Consider the following 19,397-nt stretch of genomic DNA (forward strand, 5'->3'; position numbering starts at 1 on the left):
TGAAAAAGGGTTGGAGACCCCTGCTATACAGTACAATCTGAAACAAAAATCGAATTTACTGAACCAAGCAGAGCTTCTTTTTAAACCACACACAAAAAAACTAAATGTTCATGTTTTTAAAACTCTCATTTATTTGTAAAAATGATCCCATGTTCTTATTAAATTGTTCATTAATGGAAAAAAAAGATCAAGCTTGGAGTCATTGCATTGGTCCGTATGAGGTGGAGGAATGTTCTGATTGGTCCTTCAAGTAAAAACTGATGGTGTGTGTGTCATCACTTCAACCCAGGAAAGTTGAAATAAAGACGCTGGTGTCCAGGTTTAGTGTTGCATGCCACCAGCGATCTGGAAAATACAGCACCTACAAAGAAAAAACGGTTTAATTTTATTTAGTTTTTAATAATTTGTGTACTTCAAACATGGAAATATAATAAGAATGTGTGTATAAATAAATACTATATTGTTTTTGCTTGAAGGATATAAGGCCTTTTTGTACAATATTGAGAATGATAAAGTATGACAATTCATGACAGGTTTGGTGCGACTGACCCAGAAACCTTCAAACTGACTAACCAAATAAAAGCAGACTTGTAAACATCACCTCTCCGGGTCGTATGGTGCACTCCACTGGCATCTGATGGAGCTCCAGATTTGGATATGAAAGAGAGACCCATGACAAAGTGGTGTGGTTGGGTTGGAACTCTGGTGCCAGGTCAGGGGGGTACAGGAACCAACGCTGAAACAAACACACATTATCATCAGTCGGCTGATTTGGCACGTTCACTGTTAAAACAATCAACCACAATGCACATTTATAAGCCTCGGAGTAAATAAATTCACTTTTGAAGAGTACAAATAGAACCAATCCATCTACGATTTCGCATCAGTGTATTAGCTATGAGAAATAAACATCACGCACCTTCCTGCCATATATAACTTCAGAGTAGCCGGCCCCGTGCCAATGAAACGGGACGCCGGTACCTGGTCCTGTAGCGGAGGTTATTTGTTTTTAAAGAAGTCCAAAACCTAAATCAAGACATAGATTGGCAAAAGTGTGGGTGCACATACCAGCAATCCCAAAGCTATACGCAGGGCTCATGTGTGGTAGACCGTAAGGTGGAGCTTTGTATTCTTCAAACAAAGAATGCCACTCTGTGAAGTTATTGTCCCCAAAGAAATACAGCGTATCTGTAGTAAAACACACATCGATAAGAATCACACATCGTGGAAGATGGGGGGGCTTGAACAATAAGTTGATTTAGTGTGTTTTGTGTGATGGAAACTGACCACTGCCAAGAACATCTTCAGACTGAGGGGTCAACAGAAACTTCACGAATTCTTCAAACAGCACATCCACTGTTAAATATATAAACAAAAACCTAAGTCATGTGACATAGGAATTCGCGTTATCTGGTCTAATCGATATTAAAGATAGATGTAACGTCTGTTCAAATAGGTTTTACCTTTATTGTACGAGTGTGTATTTGCTGTGCTGAGACGGACTGTTTTCTGTCCGTATTCTTTCAGCAGATTGGATTTGGAACACAGGAAACGGAAATTCTAATAAAACCAATTACAACAAGCTATTAAAGTATTCATAAATACAACAGGTTTTAGCTATACGACAATAAGCACACATCTAAATTTCTTACGCTATTATCTGCGAGTCCTCGGAGTATCACTGGCTTTGTGTAGGCATACCTGTGAAACAAAACAACACCTATAGAACTCCTTAAGCTATCAGATCATTTAAAAGAAATGTCAAAATACATTTTCATTCAAAATACATTATATTATACATATTATTTTCTTTGCAGAAGCCACTTGTTTCGACAGTTTGTTTTATTGCAAGAACATTTGTACATTTAACTGAACGAAGTCCAAATATTTTGGGGGCCACTGTTTGAAATACACTACAAGTGTGTTTGTGTGATGATCTTACTCTTTAATAAACTCAGTGTAGGTTATGAAGTTCACATCTCTGATCTCAATGTTGCATTCGCCTTCATCACCCATACTGGATTCCATGCCCCTATAGACAAAGCAACACCAACTTTAGCGATAAGGTTTCTTTGTTTTTAACACTCTGTAGTGTCCCAGAAAATACGAGAACAGAATCTCTCACCATCCACCATCATCTACACTGGAGCCATTCGTGCTCTCAAATGAAGACTGTAGCTGAATTAACAGCAGAACTAACAAAACCCTGAGAGAATGAACCATACTGTATGAATCCTAATCCCAAATCATCCCAAATCATCTCAACACACGCATGACAACCACTGTACCATATCACCGCTATCAAAAACGTACTCTCTTCACTTCCGGGTATGAGCGGACCAATGACCAATCATTGGAATCCACACCGGTATGTGGGCGGAGTTTCGGGGCTCATCATAAAGTCACTTTCTTTTTGGGTTTAGAAGTAAAGTATAGAAATACGAAATAATAAATAATAAATATAATGTATGCATAATATAAAAACAACGATATCTAAAATAGAGTTGTACAAAATAATGAAGAACATGCTAAATGTAGAAATACTCAAACAATAAAAATAGAATAATGGATGATACAGAAGGATTTAGAAGTTTGCTTTTGAGAAAAATAGAATTAGCTGCATATGTAATATGTGTATCATAAATTAAAACAATAATATAAAAATGATGAAGAAACGTCAAATTACGCTTAAAAGTATAAATAAGTCACGTGACGACTGAACACCGGAACTAATGCGATCAGCGTGAAGCCAGACACGGACAGTAAACACAGGCGTACCGCAATGGGTGCTGGTCTTCCCTCACTATGAAGGGAGCATGAGGTGTCCTCTAAAATCATACCGCAGCTATGGATTCATAAGTGAATGTCATAACAGGCGAATTTTACAGAGGAACACCGTGCACACTAAAGAAGATCTCGAAAAGGTCAGTTTGTGTTTACACGTTTGTGTTTTTAAGGTTTAGTGGTTAAGGCCAGTGTGTGCAAACTGTGTCTCCTAACCAAAGATGTTGTCTACATGGGCAGCTCAGTCAGGTTGAGTTTACGCTCACACTTATGTAAATGTTCCTCTCACCTCAATGCAGGTTGTGGCTGTGGTTCTGACACCTGCAGGTGGTGTGATCAAGGATGGTGGGGTATGATCCAAACTCCCCCCTTGCGTCTCTCACCCCAGAGGAAGCGGCTCTGGCCGGGTCAGCGGCGGGCATGGTCACCCGAGCCCTCATTAGCCCTTTGGATGTCATCAAAATCAGATTTCAGGTGGGTGGTATCTAACTTACCCACAACAATAGAAACATCACAGATCTGGGTTTCATGGTGGTAATGGCTGTTGTATTGGTTTGAATTGGATCACTACTAGTCATTTGTTGGGTTCGATTGGTGCAATTTTGTCTGGTGGATGGAAACCAATAGAACAGATGTTTTGGTTTAAATGGAAAACACGATGATTCATATTTGTATTTTTACAGGAAGCCACTAGACTTTATTTTGTTTTATTCAGTCAGTTGTATCCAAATGTTTGAGTTTTTCTGATACAAAAACTGTTTGAACAAATGTTGATACGATAAGTGTGAAAGTGTTTTTGTTTAGAGTGTAGCCTACTCAATAGGCCTTTTGTCTGACTAGTTAGTTATACAAGCTCCATCATGCCTAGAGAATGAGTCACATTTCGTGTGGAATTCTGTACCACTCCCAAATCCTCAGATGTACTGAGCATGCTCAGTTGAAAAAAAAACTGATTAGCTTTATGCTGATGGCTCATCCGTGCTTGAATTTTGCAGTCGGGTGTTTGTGTTTTCTGCCATAGCAACTAACAGGATGTGCTTTTTCTTAAGGTGGCAGCGCGGTGGTCATCTTTCTGTTTAGAAATTCATTACAATCTTACAGACAGTTCTTTCTTTTCGCATAAAGAAATTATATTTTACAGTTAGTAGCAAATATAGCTCTTATAAAAAATTGGATTCACTTATGCATTCTGTGTATTATATATGCTTCATAACTTCCTGCTCAATCTGTATTAATATTTTCTGTATAGCTGCTTTACTTCAATGCTAAATTGTGATAGCGCTATAGATATACGGTTGAATTGAAATCATTTTGTTAGATTCAGACTCAAAACCACAAAAAGCCATGCCATTAAAAACTCTGGGATAACAGGACCGTCTTTGTTTCGGTGCATTTTGGTCCCACAGTTGCAGATCGAGCAGGTGTCCTCTCGCAATCCTCAGGGGAAGTACCGGGGCTTATGGCAGGCCACCCGCTGTATCCTCACAGAAGAGGGACTTCCTGCTTTCTGGAAAGGTCACATTCCTGCGCAACTGCTGTCTGTGTGCTATGGGGCAGTTCAGGTTAAAAGCGGAGTATTATCTTTTCGCACATTTGAACACCAAGTCACACTATTTAGCTAAGTGTCTATTTTGCCATAGTTTGCGAGTTTTGAGGGCCTGACTGAGCTGGTCCATAAGAAGACGTCCTATAACAGCCAGACATCGGGAGTTCATTTCATCTGCGGTGGTCTGGCTGCGTGTTCCGCCACAGTGGCCTGCCAGCCGCTCGACACCCTCCGCACGCGCTTCGCAGCTCAAGGCGAACCTAAGGTCAGGGGTCAAACCTCAGCCATGTGATTCTATGCATTACAAAACACTTCTCATGTGCTCATCTCTTTTCAATGAATGTTGCATTTCATTTTCGCATTTCAGCTGTATCATAACATCATACACGCCGTGGTCACAATGTATCGCACAGAGGGACCCCTGGCCTTCTACCGGGGTCTCGCACCCACTCTAGTGGCAGTGTATCCATACGCAGGCATGCAGTTCTTCTTTTATAACGTCTTAAAGAAGCGGCTAAAGCTACATGACAGCAAATCTAATGGTGAGTCTTACTGCCTCTGTCTATGAGGCTGAAGATCAAATCTGGCAATGTTAATGTTGCTTTTTTGTCTGTTTTAAGGAAGTTTACACAGTCTCATCAGCGGTAGTTTTGCTGGAGTTATCAGTAAAACTCTCACGTATCCGTTCGACCTGTTTAAGAAGAGACTTCAAGTGGGCGGGTTTGAAAAGGCCAGGATGCAGTTTGGCCAGGTAACTAACCTCACATAAATCATGACTATTGTGTCTATAATATCTGAGCAGTCATTTGACAAATGTATCAGAAAGGTTGATTTAAAGTAGTTAACATATTATTTAAAAAACTTTCATCCTTTTTGTTCTCTGAAGGTACGGACGTACCACGGATTTGTAGACTGTATGGTGACGATAGCCAGAGACGAAGGGCCGCGTGGATTCTTTAAAGGCCTCTCGCCCAGTCTTTTGAAGGCCGCTATGTCCACAGGCTTCACTTTCTTCTGTTATGAGTTCTTTGTCAATGCCTTAAGCAGCCTCAAGGGGAGCCATTGAGCAGCGAGAGGATGATTTGAAGGTCAGAGGTTTATGACAGGATGACTCATTTATACAGAGAGCTGATGTGGGACAGGGCGGTTCTCAGAAGGCTTTTTATCACACCAAGAGGATTGATTGTGCATGAAATGTTCTTTGTTCACAGTATGAATGAACTCTACCTCCGGAGACTTTGAAGTCACTACACATACTTAGAGTTTTTATGTTTTGTTGTCATTGCTGTGTGTGTTGGTTTTGTGAAATGTTGTCCTCTGTATCAGGGTGTGTTATGTTTTACATGTCATAACTTTAAGCAATATACACAGTACAGCCTATACATTTAATGCTTTGTGAATGTTATGGCGTTAACATCTTTAGATTTGAGCTGGTTTTATGGGACAGGATGGAAATGGTGGCATGTTATGTTACTGTAGGTCAATATTTATGGCATGGTTATTTATTTCTTCTCTGATATTATTAAATACAAGTTCGCTGGATGTACAATAGTATAATTGCAAAAATAGATAACTCCGTTTTAACAATCTACATTCGTTTAGTTTATTACACAATCAAAACAACTTTATATTCATTTATATTAATCGTAATGCACAATAAAACATGATTTTTGAGTTATCTGTTTTTGCAATTTAACTCTTCACTTTACCAGTGTACTCCTGTTTAAATGTATCACGCATATTAATCTTGTGACATTTCAGGAGGAAATATTGTGTGACATAGGACAATAAGAAGCTATTTTTCTAATAAAAGTATTTTATTGTGACATTTGTTGTGCTTTTCCCCAAGGCTTTTGAACAGCGACGCATTCACAAAATATTTGGCAACCTTAATGTATGGTAATTTATTTTCTGCACATGCTAATGTGGTTTAAAATATTGTCAAAATAAAACACATTGATACTTAACACAATGTTTAAGTAAGTGTATTGTTATGGGCAAGTTCATCTAAACATTTTAATAATTTACTCACATTTCAGACTTTCTTTTTGTTCTGCATAGCAAAAGATTTTATGATTTTAAAGAATGTCGGTAACCCACAACATTGGCCCCATTGACTTGCATTGTACAAAACCGCTGGGACATTTCTCAAAATATCTCTGTTTGAGTTCCTCGGGGTGAACTAGCCTGTTAAATCAGTCTATTTAACCTTGAAACAAATTTTGAATTATCAAAGCCTTTCTTCACACTCAAAATCATTGAACAACCTAGTGCAAACTCGATAACAGAAACAAAGTTATATTTTATTGCAGTGTGATATAAACTGATACCTTATACCGTATATAATGGTTTAATAATTAACTCGCAAAGCGTTTTTGATTATGAATAAATATTCACTAGGTATTCTGCTATGGATAGTATGACTTCCTATAAGTAAAGGAACAACATGTTCTTTTAGGTATATGTGCACCATTACATAAAGTGGATTGTTAATCTTTTTTTCTGATACCAAAGATGAAATTCTTATTCTCCCTGCTCGGGATGGCTAAAGAACACCAGTTTAACAGAATACGCCGTGTCTGTGATGTACACCAACAGGTTGATGAAAGTCATAAACGTCACCACGACCAGGTCATCCCACGCGCAGTGGTTACATTGAACAGGACGGGGGTTTTGTTTGAACACATACAGCGGCCAGATAACAATAGCAGTAGCGTACATAACAGCAGCCAGTGCATTACAGACAGTGACCAGCACGTCGAAGAAAAACGGGAAGACAAGTAACAGCCTGGCAATGGTCAGGAGAATGATGAGCAATGAGAAAACGAAACAGATGGAGTAGACGGCCACGCACCACTGAAGTCCCGGAAACGTCCTGTACTCCACGGGGTCCAGAGAGGTGAATATGATGCACGCCACGAAGGTCTCGAGAATCTTGAGGAGACCTGGAACGGTGCTGAGAAAACCACTGATCTCACCTGGTCTTTTGCGGACCAACCAGACCTCGACCGCGTACAGAACAAAACACAACCAGGAGACCACCGATGCCGCGATCTGCCTGGCGCAAGAGGAGCAGGCGAAGAACGTCGGGTAGATGATTGATGCCGTGACCATCATGAGTGTCGCCAACATGGCGAAAGCCGTAGTGAAGTCCTCCCACGAGATGGGTACTTTGGTGTTCAGGTTCGTGAACTCCAGAATGTGGATGAGGAGCGTCATGAAGCAACAGAAGCACCAGCAGAACATGCACCAGGACCAGTGGGACCGGCCGAAGTTTGGGAAGCCTGCAGACGCCACCAATGCGAAGCAGGTGCATGTCAGGACAAACTCTGCCATCCGCACGATGCCGACTGGTGAAATCAGCGCTTTGAAATCCAAATGCACCATTGTAACCACAGCTGATATTCCCAAAATTCCTGCAGTATTTACGCAACGTTTTCAACCTCTTCAAATAGCATTACTTTTGTTTTTGGAGTGTCATTGTTGCGTCTCATTGTTCTGTCATCCATGTTAACAAACCCATATGTCCAACCCGAAAAGCGAAGCCCTAAACCGAGTTCCTCCTTGTAGTGTCCTAAGTTTCCTCTGATGTGGTACTTAGAAACCATCATTTGAGCCGTTCTGTTCTTATCAGTTTTACGACCCTGCTCAGAGATCTTATTGGTTTCTGGTGTGTTTTATGAGCTGATTCCAAACCTTAACCCTGGCCTAAAGTCCCCTATCTTCACCTGTATGAGCTTTAGTTTTCACCCAGGCTCAGATATTAACCATGAGGGATGAGTTCAATAAAAAGAATGCCCCATATATTTAGGTCAGTGGTTCTTTGTTTGTTGTATTTTTTCAGTTGTTGGTCTAGTGTCTCTATGGGTGTAACTAAGATCCGATACGCGGTTCATGGTCTGATGTTAATATACTTATGTCATTTTTGGCTTGTTAAAGAATTAACTTCCTAATACAATTAAAAAAAACATTTTATATGTTGACTCAGATCATGAGCTTGCAACTCAACCAAAAGGATTAAACAGACGTCATATTATACAAAAATAATAGCCTTACAACACATATTTTAATAGTTTTTGTATGACAATATATCATGTCATATATCTTTACAACCTTAATCTCTACAGACACAAAAGTGACCTGTCAGTTTAGTTTTGTGGTTGGTATTATTTTATTGGTATTGAAAAATGCCTTTCCAATGTCCAACTCATTAGAACCCACATGTTGTGTATTTTTGCATGGTTTTAAAAATGGCCTCATAAAGATAAAAATGCTTGAAGGTAACATTGTATTTAGATTGTTTTTACATCAGCCAATAAGCGAACCAGGGTTACAATAAAATGTAAATGCAAGATATTTATCTCTAAAAAGATAAGGGTGGATACTTTCTGTGTGTCGTCACTGTTTAAGTGTTGATCATTAATCATTAATCACATTTGGTTTTAATTCAACTACACAGAATCATGTTGAAGCATGAATTGTTTCTGTGAGAGGTTGTTAATGGTGACCTGCCAGGGGACTGTGGATAAACATTAGGTTTAAAACAGTGCCCACGTATTTTATTTTTAGAACCTTATTATTCTATAGAGACTTAAGTCTTGTGTATAGGCTAATCTGGTGTATTGGAGGATGAAACAAAATTAGTAAACAATGCCTAGGCCTGATTCCTGTATATTATGTATATTGGGATATATCGGAAGCTGATGTGAAAGTTTGATTTCAATCATTAATTTCATTACGATAAAAAATTCTTACATGGTCTTACCCAGTCAATATAAAGATATTAAAAGATTGGGCCACACATGTGTTAGTCTCGCGTTGCCAGACCTTCACACTGAAAGTCTGTAATTTATCAGCAGTCAAAATGATTATAACTTTAATGCTGTGAACCGCGCATACTTTTTATTGGTATGCACGATAAATTATCGGCAATATTGGTATCGGTTATTTTTATGTTATTGGCCGATAGCTGATATATTATAGCAGATAAATCATAAATAATTTTCTCTTGTTAAACTTCTTCGGCTGCACGCTGCTCATAGTTAAAATATTGTACAGTACAGTCTTTCTGTCTTGATCATACACTCTCTCCCTTTAGCAAAACATTATTGATGTAGGTACAGCATGTACATAGGCCTACATTATATATGAATGTGTAAATTACTGGAACAAAAGCATATCTTTGAATCGGACTGGTGTCTGAATGCTTTCTGTCTTGGGATATGTTAGACATGTTATTCGAACGTTCTGAAATGTTTCCAGAAGAATGTGCTTTATGCATTAGACGTTTAGCCAACGATCTGTAGGCGTGACGAATGAGCCTGAGACTACATGTGCTAGCTACTGTTTTAAGAAATGTCTTTATATACTATATTTAACTATTTATATATTTTCCTAATTTCTGTTTTGTTCATGTCAAAATTTTGCAATGTTATATTTCTAGAGTAAAATTTCTTCTTATGATAAAGTCATTAAATGATGTTGACCCTTGATGTACTGTTTTGTGTCATTGTAATTGTATTCACAGCACAGACGTATGCTTTTCAAAAAGTGTAGCTGTGTCAACACTCAACACACTCAAATAAAGATGTGACCATCCCATACTTCACTTCTATTCGAAAGAAAGGATTTATATGATTATTTATATATCTTCAGATGGGTATAAGGTCAAAGATCTGTATTAACACAGCTACAAAATGGCGACTTTTAACAAAAGTGTTGCTACCTTCTTTTTTAAATAATTCTTTATTAGTTCACCACAAAGGCAACATTGCATATCAGACATGTATAATCATTCTTAAGACAAAGGTTAACCAACTTTTCCCCCAAAATGCACTGATATGAAATAACTCTCAGTTTGTAATGTAATCTTCTATAAAACAATTCATACCCTCACTATAACAACAAATATAAAAACTTTACTTCTTGCCTGCTGCCATAGACCGATTTACCTTTTCCTAGGCAGGTGAAACAAAGAAGACCAAACGCACTGAGTAAAATGTATCCACAATGTAGACGATAAGATTTACGCAGGTCATGAACGACACAACGACCAGGTTGTCCCAACTGCAAGGATTGCAGTTTGAAGGTCTTGGATTGTCCCGGAAGCTGTAGAGCGGCCATACGACCACCGCCGTCATGTACATCAGAACCGCCAGCACGCTGTACCCCGTCAGAAACTTCTCAAACGGAAAGGGGCATCGAGCCAACAACCTACAGATGGTCAGGAGGATGATGAGGAGAGAAATGATGAAGCAGATGGAATAGACGGCCACGCACCACTGCATCCCAGGAAAATTGCTGTAACGGCTCGAGTCCAGAGAGATGAAGATGATGCAGGCGACGAACGCCTCCAGGACCTTCAGCAAGCCTGGCACAGTGGACAGGAACCCGCTGATCTCCCCTGGTTTCGCTCGGGTTAGGCCCACTTCCACAGCGTACAGGATGAAGGACAGACAGGAGATCACCGTAGCCGCGATCCCACGCCCGCATGCCGAGCACACAAAAAACTTGGGGTAGATGACCGAGGCCGCCAGGACCATTAAGGTGGCCAGCATCGCAAATGCAGCAGTGAAGTCCTCCCAGGAGATGGGCACCCTGGCGTTGAGGTTGGTCAATTCCAGGATGATGATGAGGAGGGTCATGAAACAGCAGAAGCACCAGGTGAACATACACCAGGCCCAGTATGAAGAATTCATGTGGCCCTGAGATGCCACCAGACTGAATGTGATGCAGGTCAGCACGAATTCGAAAAGCCGGATAATTCCGACAGGTGCGGTAACCGAGTGAGTGTTCAAGGTAACCATGATGAATTTTGTCCCTCGGGTATTGATGCTCCAACTGGATCTGAACACGTTTATCAGCTGTCGGTTTACCGTCTCCTCTTTGATAGATCTCTCATACTTGCTTACCCTCTCAGTGAAAATGTATTTTGGTCTCGGTTTCAACTGCTGTATGGTTTTCTAGGTTAGTGTGCACACACTGTACGCACCCAGTAAGGAAGCAGTCCAGGGAGGGGCAAGAATTTTGGCCACAACCTCCCATTACTCATTGTCTAATCAACTAGAGCTTTAGCAAATGGGTTCTGTTTTGTAAATGTCCAGTCAATGTGGAAGTCATATGAATAAAGAGAAGATAAGACACAGGGTGGGTCCTGTGTAAATAAGATCTGAATGCTACAGGTGACTGGAGAGATTAATTCTTCCATCCAAATTCTGTAACACTCTTTTGTATAATAATAAGGCTACACAAGGATGGAGCGAAAAATTATTATGATTATAAGGATAATACATAATCAATAATTTAGCAACAAATTATCCTACGCATTACCCAATGTCATCTACGTGTTCGTGTGTGGGAAGTGCATTCGGATATTGCAGAAGAAAAGCAAACCTATGAGCTTCCGAATAGAGAAGCTGGTTTGTTTTAGAAAGACTTTGACCTTGTGTACAGAGCGTTTCCACACTTATTTACACAGACACGCCGCTCCATTCTCACTTTTGGAAATGTATCCGTCTCCGGTCTTATTATTTGTAACCAGTGTATTTAAATCTTTGGCATATTAATAAAAATTCGGCATTCAGCATCACCTGATGCTTGTACTTGATCTTTTGAATGTTAGATGGTATCTTCTAGAGGCATTCAATATAAAAAGGAAGTATTTAAAGCATAATAATGTGTCTGTTCAAAATGATTCAGTCATGCGGGAGGAATTGCACAGTTCCCTTTCGAGAGCGGTCACTTCGACATTGCGGAGACCGCATATGAAACTCCTCCTCTTTTTCACTTTTCCTGAAGTCCTATAGGATAACGCCAGTAAAAAACTGGCCAATTGTCGCAAGACATGCACAGTATGCAAATACTGACGAGTCTAGACAGTATAATTACAGTGCATGTGACGACAATCCTCAGAATCTTCTTTTTCACGCTGCCATCGTTGAAGACGCAACTAGAACTTCTTTCACCGCATCCGATGGCTTCATTCTGTCGTCTTTGCGCGGGCACCATTGGCCCGCAGGATACTCACGAGCACTGCATTGCCTGCCTGGGCCTCGCTCACGCGGAGGATGCATTCTGCGAGTCTGATTGCGCGCACTGTGCGGACCTGCCGGCGCGTGTCTTGAGGACTCCTAGGAACATCGCTCGTGGACTCATAGGGTCGAGGCTCACCGCCGCCAACGAGCCGCTGGTGAGTCCACCCACCCCGCGAGGTGGCGGCGACGACCCGGCTCCGGGCCCCCGTCCTCTGCCGTCACCTCATTCCCCAGTCCTCGATGTGGACTTTCGTCCCCAACCTTCCATCGCGGACGCCGTTTCTTTCGGCGGCGAGGAGGATGATGACTCCATGTCCGTCTCGGACGAGGACTGGGCAGGATCGGAGCGGGATCGTTCCGATCCAGAGAGCCCCCCGGACCTCCACGAGGAGTTCGTAAGGGTTCTCGAGAAGGCCGTAAGCGAGCTCGACATTGCCTGTGTAGCGGGACCTTAAGAGGAGAAAACTACCTCTAGATATGCTAGACTACGCCACCCTGTTAACAGGGAAAATGTTGATACTAGTGGATTAAACCACCTACAAGGAACACAGGAACGTGGTTTTCGAAAGGAGGGCCAGAGACGTGGATACAAAAATACAAAAGCTTTATTTTAAATAATGAGCAACAATCTTGAGACAACTTTAAAAGACTGGGTCGTCATCCCACCTTCATGACCCTAAGGCCAACCTAAAGGGGGAAGCCGAGGCTAAAAATGGCAAGTCCCCACACGGCTCCTATTATCACTCTTACCACCCTGCACACAGGTATCACACACGCACCCCAGTAAGGTCAAGCATGAACGCAAACCACTGTGACAAAACCTCCACCACCTCACGCTTAGGGCCTATTAGTGGCCTGCCCTGAAGCCTCGGCTCCTGTAATGACACACAGTTGTAACGTTCTCACAAACACATACTTAAAAATCAACACTAAGCATTTCCGTTAATAAACCAAGAAGAAATCATAAAACAATACTAGAATGATGGAAATCAGGGTTTGGCATCCAAACTGGGTGTACGTGCACTCCACAGTCACCGCACCCTTAAAGCAAAACAGAATAAGCAGAAACAAACACCACTTCAGAAAATAAGTAAAATAAAGTTAAGCAAACATCCTTACATGCACTGGAAAATAAATATAACAAAATCAACAAAACAAAGTCACAAACAACTTAAAGAAATAGTTAAAGGATTTCAGCAATCATAAAACGGAGTGCTGGAGAACCGATGTCACATGAGACATTCCAAGCGCTCACGCGCTGACGAGAAATTGTCACAGGAAGCGTCAAAGTATAAAAAGCAGCAGCATCAGATAGAGTTGAACCATATGCCTCGCGGTATCGGGAACCACTTTATAGCCAGTCACACGCGCAAAGGATACCATCAGATCGCCACGTCGGGACCGCAGGAGAGGCATATACAGGAGGATGGTGGCAGCCGCCAACAACCCACTGCAACGAACTATCGTCACAGCTTAAAAACCAAATAATAATTACGTGAAACCTACGCATCTATGTGCTAACTAGTTAGCCAAACAATACATACCTTGATGCGTTCACACAGCACGGGAATGTGGGAGGGGCATGTACAGCGAAAGTGGCAGCCAACGACAGCGTACAAAAGCTACAAACCAAATAATGGTTACGTCAGATCATGCATATGCTAATGTTACTCGTGAGCCAAACACACATACCTCAAGCATCACAAGACACGGGACCACAAGAGAGGCATGTAAAGGGAGAGTAGCAGCCGCCAACAGCTCACAGCAGCAAGTTAGCCTCAAAAGCTCAGCGGAACCAGAAGGGGGAAGTCCCCGGGCAGTGGCGCACAACAAACGGCAACCACACACAAACAGTGAATAGGATCCCCTTTTATACGGTCTCGCATGGTTCATAATTAGACCCGTGATAACCCAACAGCCTTGTGTAATTAGGGACGTCACAGTACGTCCCACCACAATCTACCCCACACACTCGGATCGTCGCCCCGACGGTCCCAAAACCAAATTACGGCTACTTAATCCCATGGCCTAAAAATGCCTGTTATCCCTTGTATTTGCTGAAGAGAGGCCCCACCCATTGGACGGGGAAGATGATGTCGATTAGGATGAAGCCCCGCAGTTATGCGTCTCGTCCTACGCAAAACAACCTCATCAGCCCTGGGTAGACCTTCAGGCTGGGGTCCCTGAGTACTGGCCATACCTTCCTCCGGACACAGTGGTCCTGGCTCAATCACAGGAACTGGTCCCGTGGGGTCTATCCCCTCCTGTGGGCCCAGTTCAGTCTCCGGTACCAGCCCTATCGATTCTGGTTGAACAGCGGATCGATTCTGCTCCCGTACCACAGCCAGCAGATCCACCTCACCCTCATCTTCACCCAATGAGGACGTGTCCACCACTGGGTCAGGCAAGGGACTACCAAGGTCCACAGCTACAGTGTCCTTACAGACCCGGGCCTTTACCAGTGAACGGTGCACATTCCTGGTCTTAGTAAGGTCCTCTACAGGCGCAATCGTGTATACTACACCACCCTCCTTAGGTGCCCTTATCACTTGATAAACCACCCTGCACACAGGTATCACACACGCACCCCAGTAAGGTCAAGCATGAACGCAAACCACTGTGACAAAACCTCCACCACCTCACGCTTAGGGCCTATTAGTGGCCTGCCCTGAAGCCTCGGCTCCTGTAATGACACACAGTTGTAACGTTCTCACAAACACATACTTAAAAATCAACACTAAGCATTTCCGTTAATAAACCAAGAAGAAATCATAAAACAATACTAGAATGATGGAAATCAGGGTTTGGCATCCAAACTGGGTGTACGTGCACTCCACAGTCACCGCACCCTTAAAGCAAAACAGAATAAGCAGAAACAAACACCACTTCAGAAAATAAGTAAAATAAAGTTAAGCAAACATCCTTACATGCACTGGAAAATAAATATAACAAAATCAACAAAACAAAGTCACAAACAACTTAAAGAAATAGTTAAAGGATTTCAGCAATCATAAAACGGAGTGCTGGAGAACCGATGTCACATGAGACATTCCAAGCGCTCACGCGCTGACGAGAAATTGTCACAGGAAGCGTCAAAGTATAAAAAGCAGCAGCATCAGATAGAGTTGAACCATATGCCTCGCGGTATCGGGAACCACTTTATAGCCAGTCACACGCGCAAAGGATACCATCAGATCGCCACGTCGGGACCGCAGGAGAGGCATATACAGGAGGATGGTGGCAGCCGCCAACAACCCACTGCAACGAACTATCGTCACAGCTTAAAAACCAAATAATAATTACGTGAAACCTACGCATCTATGTGCTAACTAGTTAGCCAAACAATACATACCTTGATGCGTTCACACAGCACGGGAATGTGGGAGGGGCATGTACAGCGAAAGTGGCAGCCAACGACAGCGTACAAAAGCTACAAACCAAATAATGGTTACGTCAGATCATGCATATGCTAATGTTACTCGTGAGCCAAACACACATACCTCAAGCATCACAAGACACGGGACCACAAGAGAGGCATGTAAAGGGAGAGTAGCAGCCGCCAACAGCTCACAGCAGCAAGTTAGCCTCAAAAGCTCAGCGGAACCAGAAGGGGGAAGTCCCCGGGCAGTGGCGCACAACAAACGGCAACCACACACAAACAGTGAATAGGATCCCCTTTTATACGGTCTCGCATGGTTCATAATTAGACCCGTGATAACCCAACAGCCTTGTGTAATTAGGGACGCCACAGTACGTCCCACCACACCTGGGATCCACCTGAAGAGCCGGCAAAAAGTAAGCTCGACTCCTGGTACTTTAAGGCGAGCCGCCGCCGGACCACGTCAAAGAGGAGAGCGCCGTTTTTCCCAGACGTTCACGAGCACGTGGTGAAATCCTGGTCTGCGCCTCGGTCGGCGCGCGTTCACGCTGCTACGCCGGCCATGTTCGCCCACGTGGTCGGGGCTGAAGCCCACGGTTACGTGCGCATGCCACCCGTCGAGGAGACCCTCGCTGCTCATCTGTGCCCTTCCACCACCTCGTTGGGCTCGGACCCAGGCCTGCCCTCGAAACCGTGCAGGTTTACCGCCCATCTTGCCGGTAAAGCCTACGCGGCCGCAGGCGAGGCCGCCTGCGCTTTGCACTCTATGGCGCTGCAGGTGTTCCAGGCTAAGAACCTTCCGTCGTTGGATAGCAGCAGACTGGAGGCGGACGCCACGAAGGATCTGAGGGCGGCGACCGACTTCGCTCTGATGGCTACAAAGCGCACCGCACAAGCTATCGGCAGGTCTATGGGGTTCATGGTCGTCCTCAACCGTCATCTGTGGCTTACGTTGGTGGATCTACAGGACGCTGATCGTAATTCCCTTCTGAACGCACCGATCACTCCCTCCGGCCTCTTTGGTGACGTCGTGGAGTCGGTAATAGAGCGTTTTGATGAGGCGCAAAAGCGCGCCAAGGCCATGAGTCACGTGCTGCCTCGAGAGGTCCGCGCTACAACGGCGGAGCGATTTCGGCTGCCAAGCCGCCGTCCTGACGGACCTGGGAAGAGGAGGAGAGAATCCGTGAGCGTGCCGGCGGCCCCCAAACGCCGCTGTTTGCAACAGTTTTCCCCCGCGATTGCGGGCGATTATTGCAATGTTGTTTGTGTGAATGCAATAAAAACACATACCTGTTCTCAAGAGGACCTCTTTCCCCCTCACCCACACAATACTGCGTCCCTTGCCCTGCCACGGTGCAGCGCGAAGCCGCAGTTAGTCACAACTATAACCAGCCTTCCCTCGTCCACGGACGCTCCCGTGGGCGAGAGACCGCTGGATTCTCACGCGCGAGCTATTTTCCCGCCAGTGCATTTAGCCTCGCTGGGCCAGCGTGCTCCCCTAAACGGTCCGCTGACGGTAACCCCCGATCAGATACGGCCATTATGTCTGTTTCTGGACGCGTGGAAAGCCATTCCAGGCATCTCTCTTTGGCTACTAAACGTGATAGAACACGGGTACGCCCTGCAGTTCAGGCGCAGACCTCCCCGCTTCAGCGGTGTGGTCCCGTCGCTTACGTCAGCGCAAAACGCGCCTGTGTTGAGGCAGGAAATCTGCAGCCTGCTCGCGAAAGGAGCGATCGAGCGTGTCCCTCCGTACGAGCGGGAAAGCGGGTTTTACAGCCGGTATTTTGTAGTGCCCAAGAGAGATGGTGGTCTGCGTCCGATTCTGGACTTGAGACCCGTCAACCGAGCGCTTCACAAGCGAGCGTTCAGAATGACAACTCTAAAACAGATCATGGCACAAGTGCGCCCCGGGGACTGGTTTGTATCCGTAGATCTGAAGGATGCGTACTTTCATGTTCAGATAGCCAAGCGCCACCGAAGGTTCCTGCGATTCGCATTCGAGGATTCAGCGTACCAATTTGCTGTCCTCCCATTCGGGCTGGCATTAGCTCCGCGCACATTCTCGAAGTGCGTGGAAGCGGCGCTTTCCCCTCTCAGAGCGAGCGGAATGCGCATTCTCAATTATCTGGACGATTGGCTGATTTTAGCCCACTCTCGGAAGGCGCTAGTCGGTCACACGCAGATGCTGCTTTGTCACTTGACATCCCTGGGGCTGCGCGTGAACATGCAGAAGAGCAAACTCACGCCGAGTCAGTCTATAACGTATCTGGGGGTGTGTTTCGACTCAGTGGAGATGCGCGCTCGTCTCTCCCCAGAGCGGACGGAGTCCATCTCTTCAGCTCTACATTTACTCAGGCCGGGCTGGTCTGTTCCCCTGAGGGAGTTCCAGAGGCTTTTGGGTCTCATGGCGTCAGCGTCGGCGGTCTGCCACCTAGGTCTTCTGCACATGCGACCACTACAGTTCTGGCTGAAGGCTCGGGTTCCATGGAGAGCATGGTCCTCGGGTCGGGCGCGAGTCCCGGTTACACTCAGCTGCCTCGGCGCCCTGAGTCCGTGGCGCGACCCGAGCATGTTCTGTCGGGGAGTTCCCCTGGGGCTGGTGACGAGACGCACAGTCGTAACGACAGATGCGTCGTCCTCGGGATGGGGCGCGGTGTGCGAGGGCATGCCGGCATCCGGCCTTTGGTCACAGTCTCTGAGGAAATGGCACATAAATCGCTTGGAGCTAAAGGCGGTGTCTCTAGCTCTTCATACTTTCCAGTCGAGGCTGGAGCAGAAACATGTTCTGATTCGCACCGACAACATGTCTGTGGTTTCGTACATAAATCGCCAGGGAGGGCTCCGTTCCGGAGCTCTTTTCAAACAGGCGGCGGGTCTCCTACTGTGGGCAGATCGGCATATACTCTCTATCAGAGCAGCGCATATCCCCGGTCATCTGAACCGTGGAGCGGACATGCTTTCGAGGGAGGGTCTTCCGCACGGGGAATGGAGGCTTCATCCCGACATAGTCCTGTTAATTTGGGAACGCTTCGGGAAGGCGGAAGTGGATCTATTCGCGACAAGTGAGAACGCACACTGCCCGTTGTATTTCTCGCTGATCCACTCCCCCATGGGGAGCGACGCGCTGACGGTGCGTTGGCCGGTCGTTCGGCTTTACGCGTTTCCTCCGGTGAAGATTTTACCACTAGTGCTGTGCAAAATCAGAGAGGAGTCGGCGTCGGTGATTCTTGTCGCTCCGTTTTGGCCGAATCAACCATGGTTTCCGGACCTGAGGGAGTTGTTGACGGCACCGCCGTGGCGGATTCCCCTCAGGAGAGACCTGTTGTCCCAAGTGAACGGCACGATATGGCACCCCAGCCCAGAGTTGTGGAACCTCCATGCCTGGCCGCTTCGGGGATTCTAACTGCACTCCCTCAGCGTGTACTGGATACTATTTCGGGGTCTCGTGCGCCGTCTACCAGACGTTTATACGCCCTAAAATGGGGGGTGTTTGCTAAATGGTGCAGCAGTAACAATATCGACCCGGCGTCTTGCCCCGTGTCTGATATTTTATCTTTCCTGCAGCACAGGCTGGACAACGGCGGCCTCCCGTCAACGCTGAAGATTTACGTAGCGGCTATCGCCTCGTTTCGTTCCCCGGTTGATGGGCAAT

General features: G+C 44.8%; 4 protein-coding genes across 6 annotated transcripts; 1 reads left to right on the forward strand and 3 right to left on the reverse strand.

The window, feature by feature from the left end:
- Positions 1 to 107: 107 nt before the first annotated feature.
- On the reverse strand, positions 108 to 2,331 carry jmjd8 (jumonji domain containing 8). Of its 2 annotated transcripts, none has more exons than XM_079456632.1 (9): positions 2,126 to 2,331; positions 1,943 to 2,032; positions 1,653 to 1,701; positions 1,464 to 1,560; positions 1,288 to 1,356; positions 1,069 to 1,188; positions 920 to 987; positions 602 to 736; positions 108 to 361 (listed from the first exon to the last, which is right to left on the reverse strand). In XM_079456632.1, exons 1-9 carry the CDS (start codon positions 2,221 to 2,223, stop codon positions 281 to 283), a joined length of 807 nt encoding a protein of 268 aa, XP_079312758.1. In that variant the 5' UTR covers positions 2,224 to 2,331; the 3' UTR covers positions 108 to 280. The 2 variants fall into 2 exon arrangements, with proteins under 2 accessions (XP_079312758.1, XP_079312757.1); XM_079456631.1 differs by having other exon boundaries at positions 574 to 736; positions 2,126 to 2,325.
- A 394-nt stretch (positions 2,332 to 2,725) lies between these two features.
- Positions 2,726 to 6,300, forward strand: slc25a19 (solute carrier family 25 member 19). Of its 2 annotated transcripts, none has more exons than XM_079456633.1 (7): positions 2,726 to 2,924; positions 3,084 to 3,258; positions 4,191 to 4,346; positions 4,425 to 4,595; positions 4,698 to 4,872; positions 4,951 to 5,081; positions 5,217 to 6,300. In XM_079456633.1, the coding sequence occupies exons 2-7, from the start codon at positions 3,127 to 3,129 to the stop codon at positions 5,394 to 5,396; spliced, it is 945 nt and encodes a 314-aa protein (XP_079312759.1). In that variant the 5' UTR covers positions 2,726 to 2,924; positions 3,084 to 3,126; the 3' UTR covers positions 5,397 to 6,300. The 2 variants fall into 2 exon arrangements, with proteins under 2 accessions (XP_079312759.1, XP_079312760.1); XM_079456634.1 differs by having other exon boundaries at positions 3,112 to 3,258.
- Positions 6,301 to 6,612: 312 nt separating this feature from the next.
- On the reverse strand, positions 6,613 to 7,956 carry LOC306894252 (myeloid-associated differentiation marker). Its single transcript, XM_079456635.1, has one exon. It carries the CDS (start codon positions 7,715 to 7,717, stop codon positions 6,854 to 6,856), a length of 864 nt encoding a protein of 287 aa, XP_079312761.1. The 5' UTR covers positions 7,718 to 7,956; the 3' UTR covers positions 6,613 to 6,853.
- A 2,115-nt stretch (positions 7,957 to 10,071) lies between these two features.
- On the reverse strand, positions 10,072 to 11,320 carry LOC306894253 (myeloid-associated differentiation marker homolog). The gene has a single exon (XM_079456636.1). The coding sequence runs from the start codon at positions 11,134 to 11,136 to the stop codon at positions 10,288 to 10,290; it is 849 nt and encodes a 282-aa protein (XP_079312762.1). The 5' UTR covers positions 11,137 to 11,320; the 3' UTR covers positions 10,072 to 10,287.
- Positions 11,321 to 19,397: the final 8,077 nt, after the last annotated feature.

This window comes from Barbatula barbatula (genome assembly GCF_947034865.1).
Source record: "Barbatula barbatula genome assembly, chromosome: 5".
NCBI classification, from domain to species: domain Eukaryota; kingdom Metazoa; phylum Chordata; class Actinopteri; order Cypriniformes; family Nemacheilidae; genus Barbatula; species Barbatula barbatula.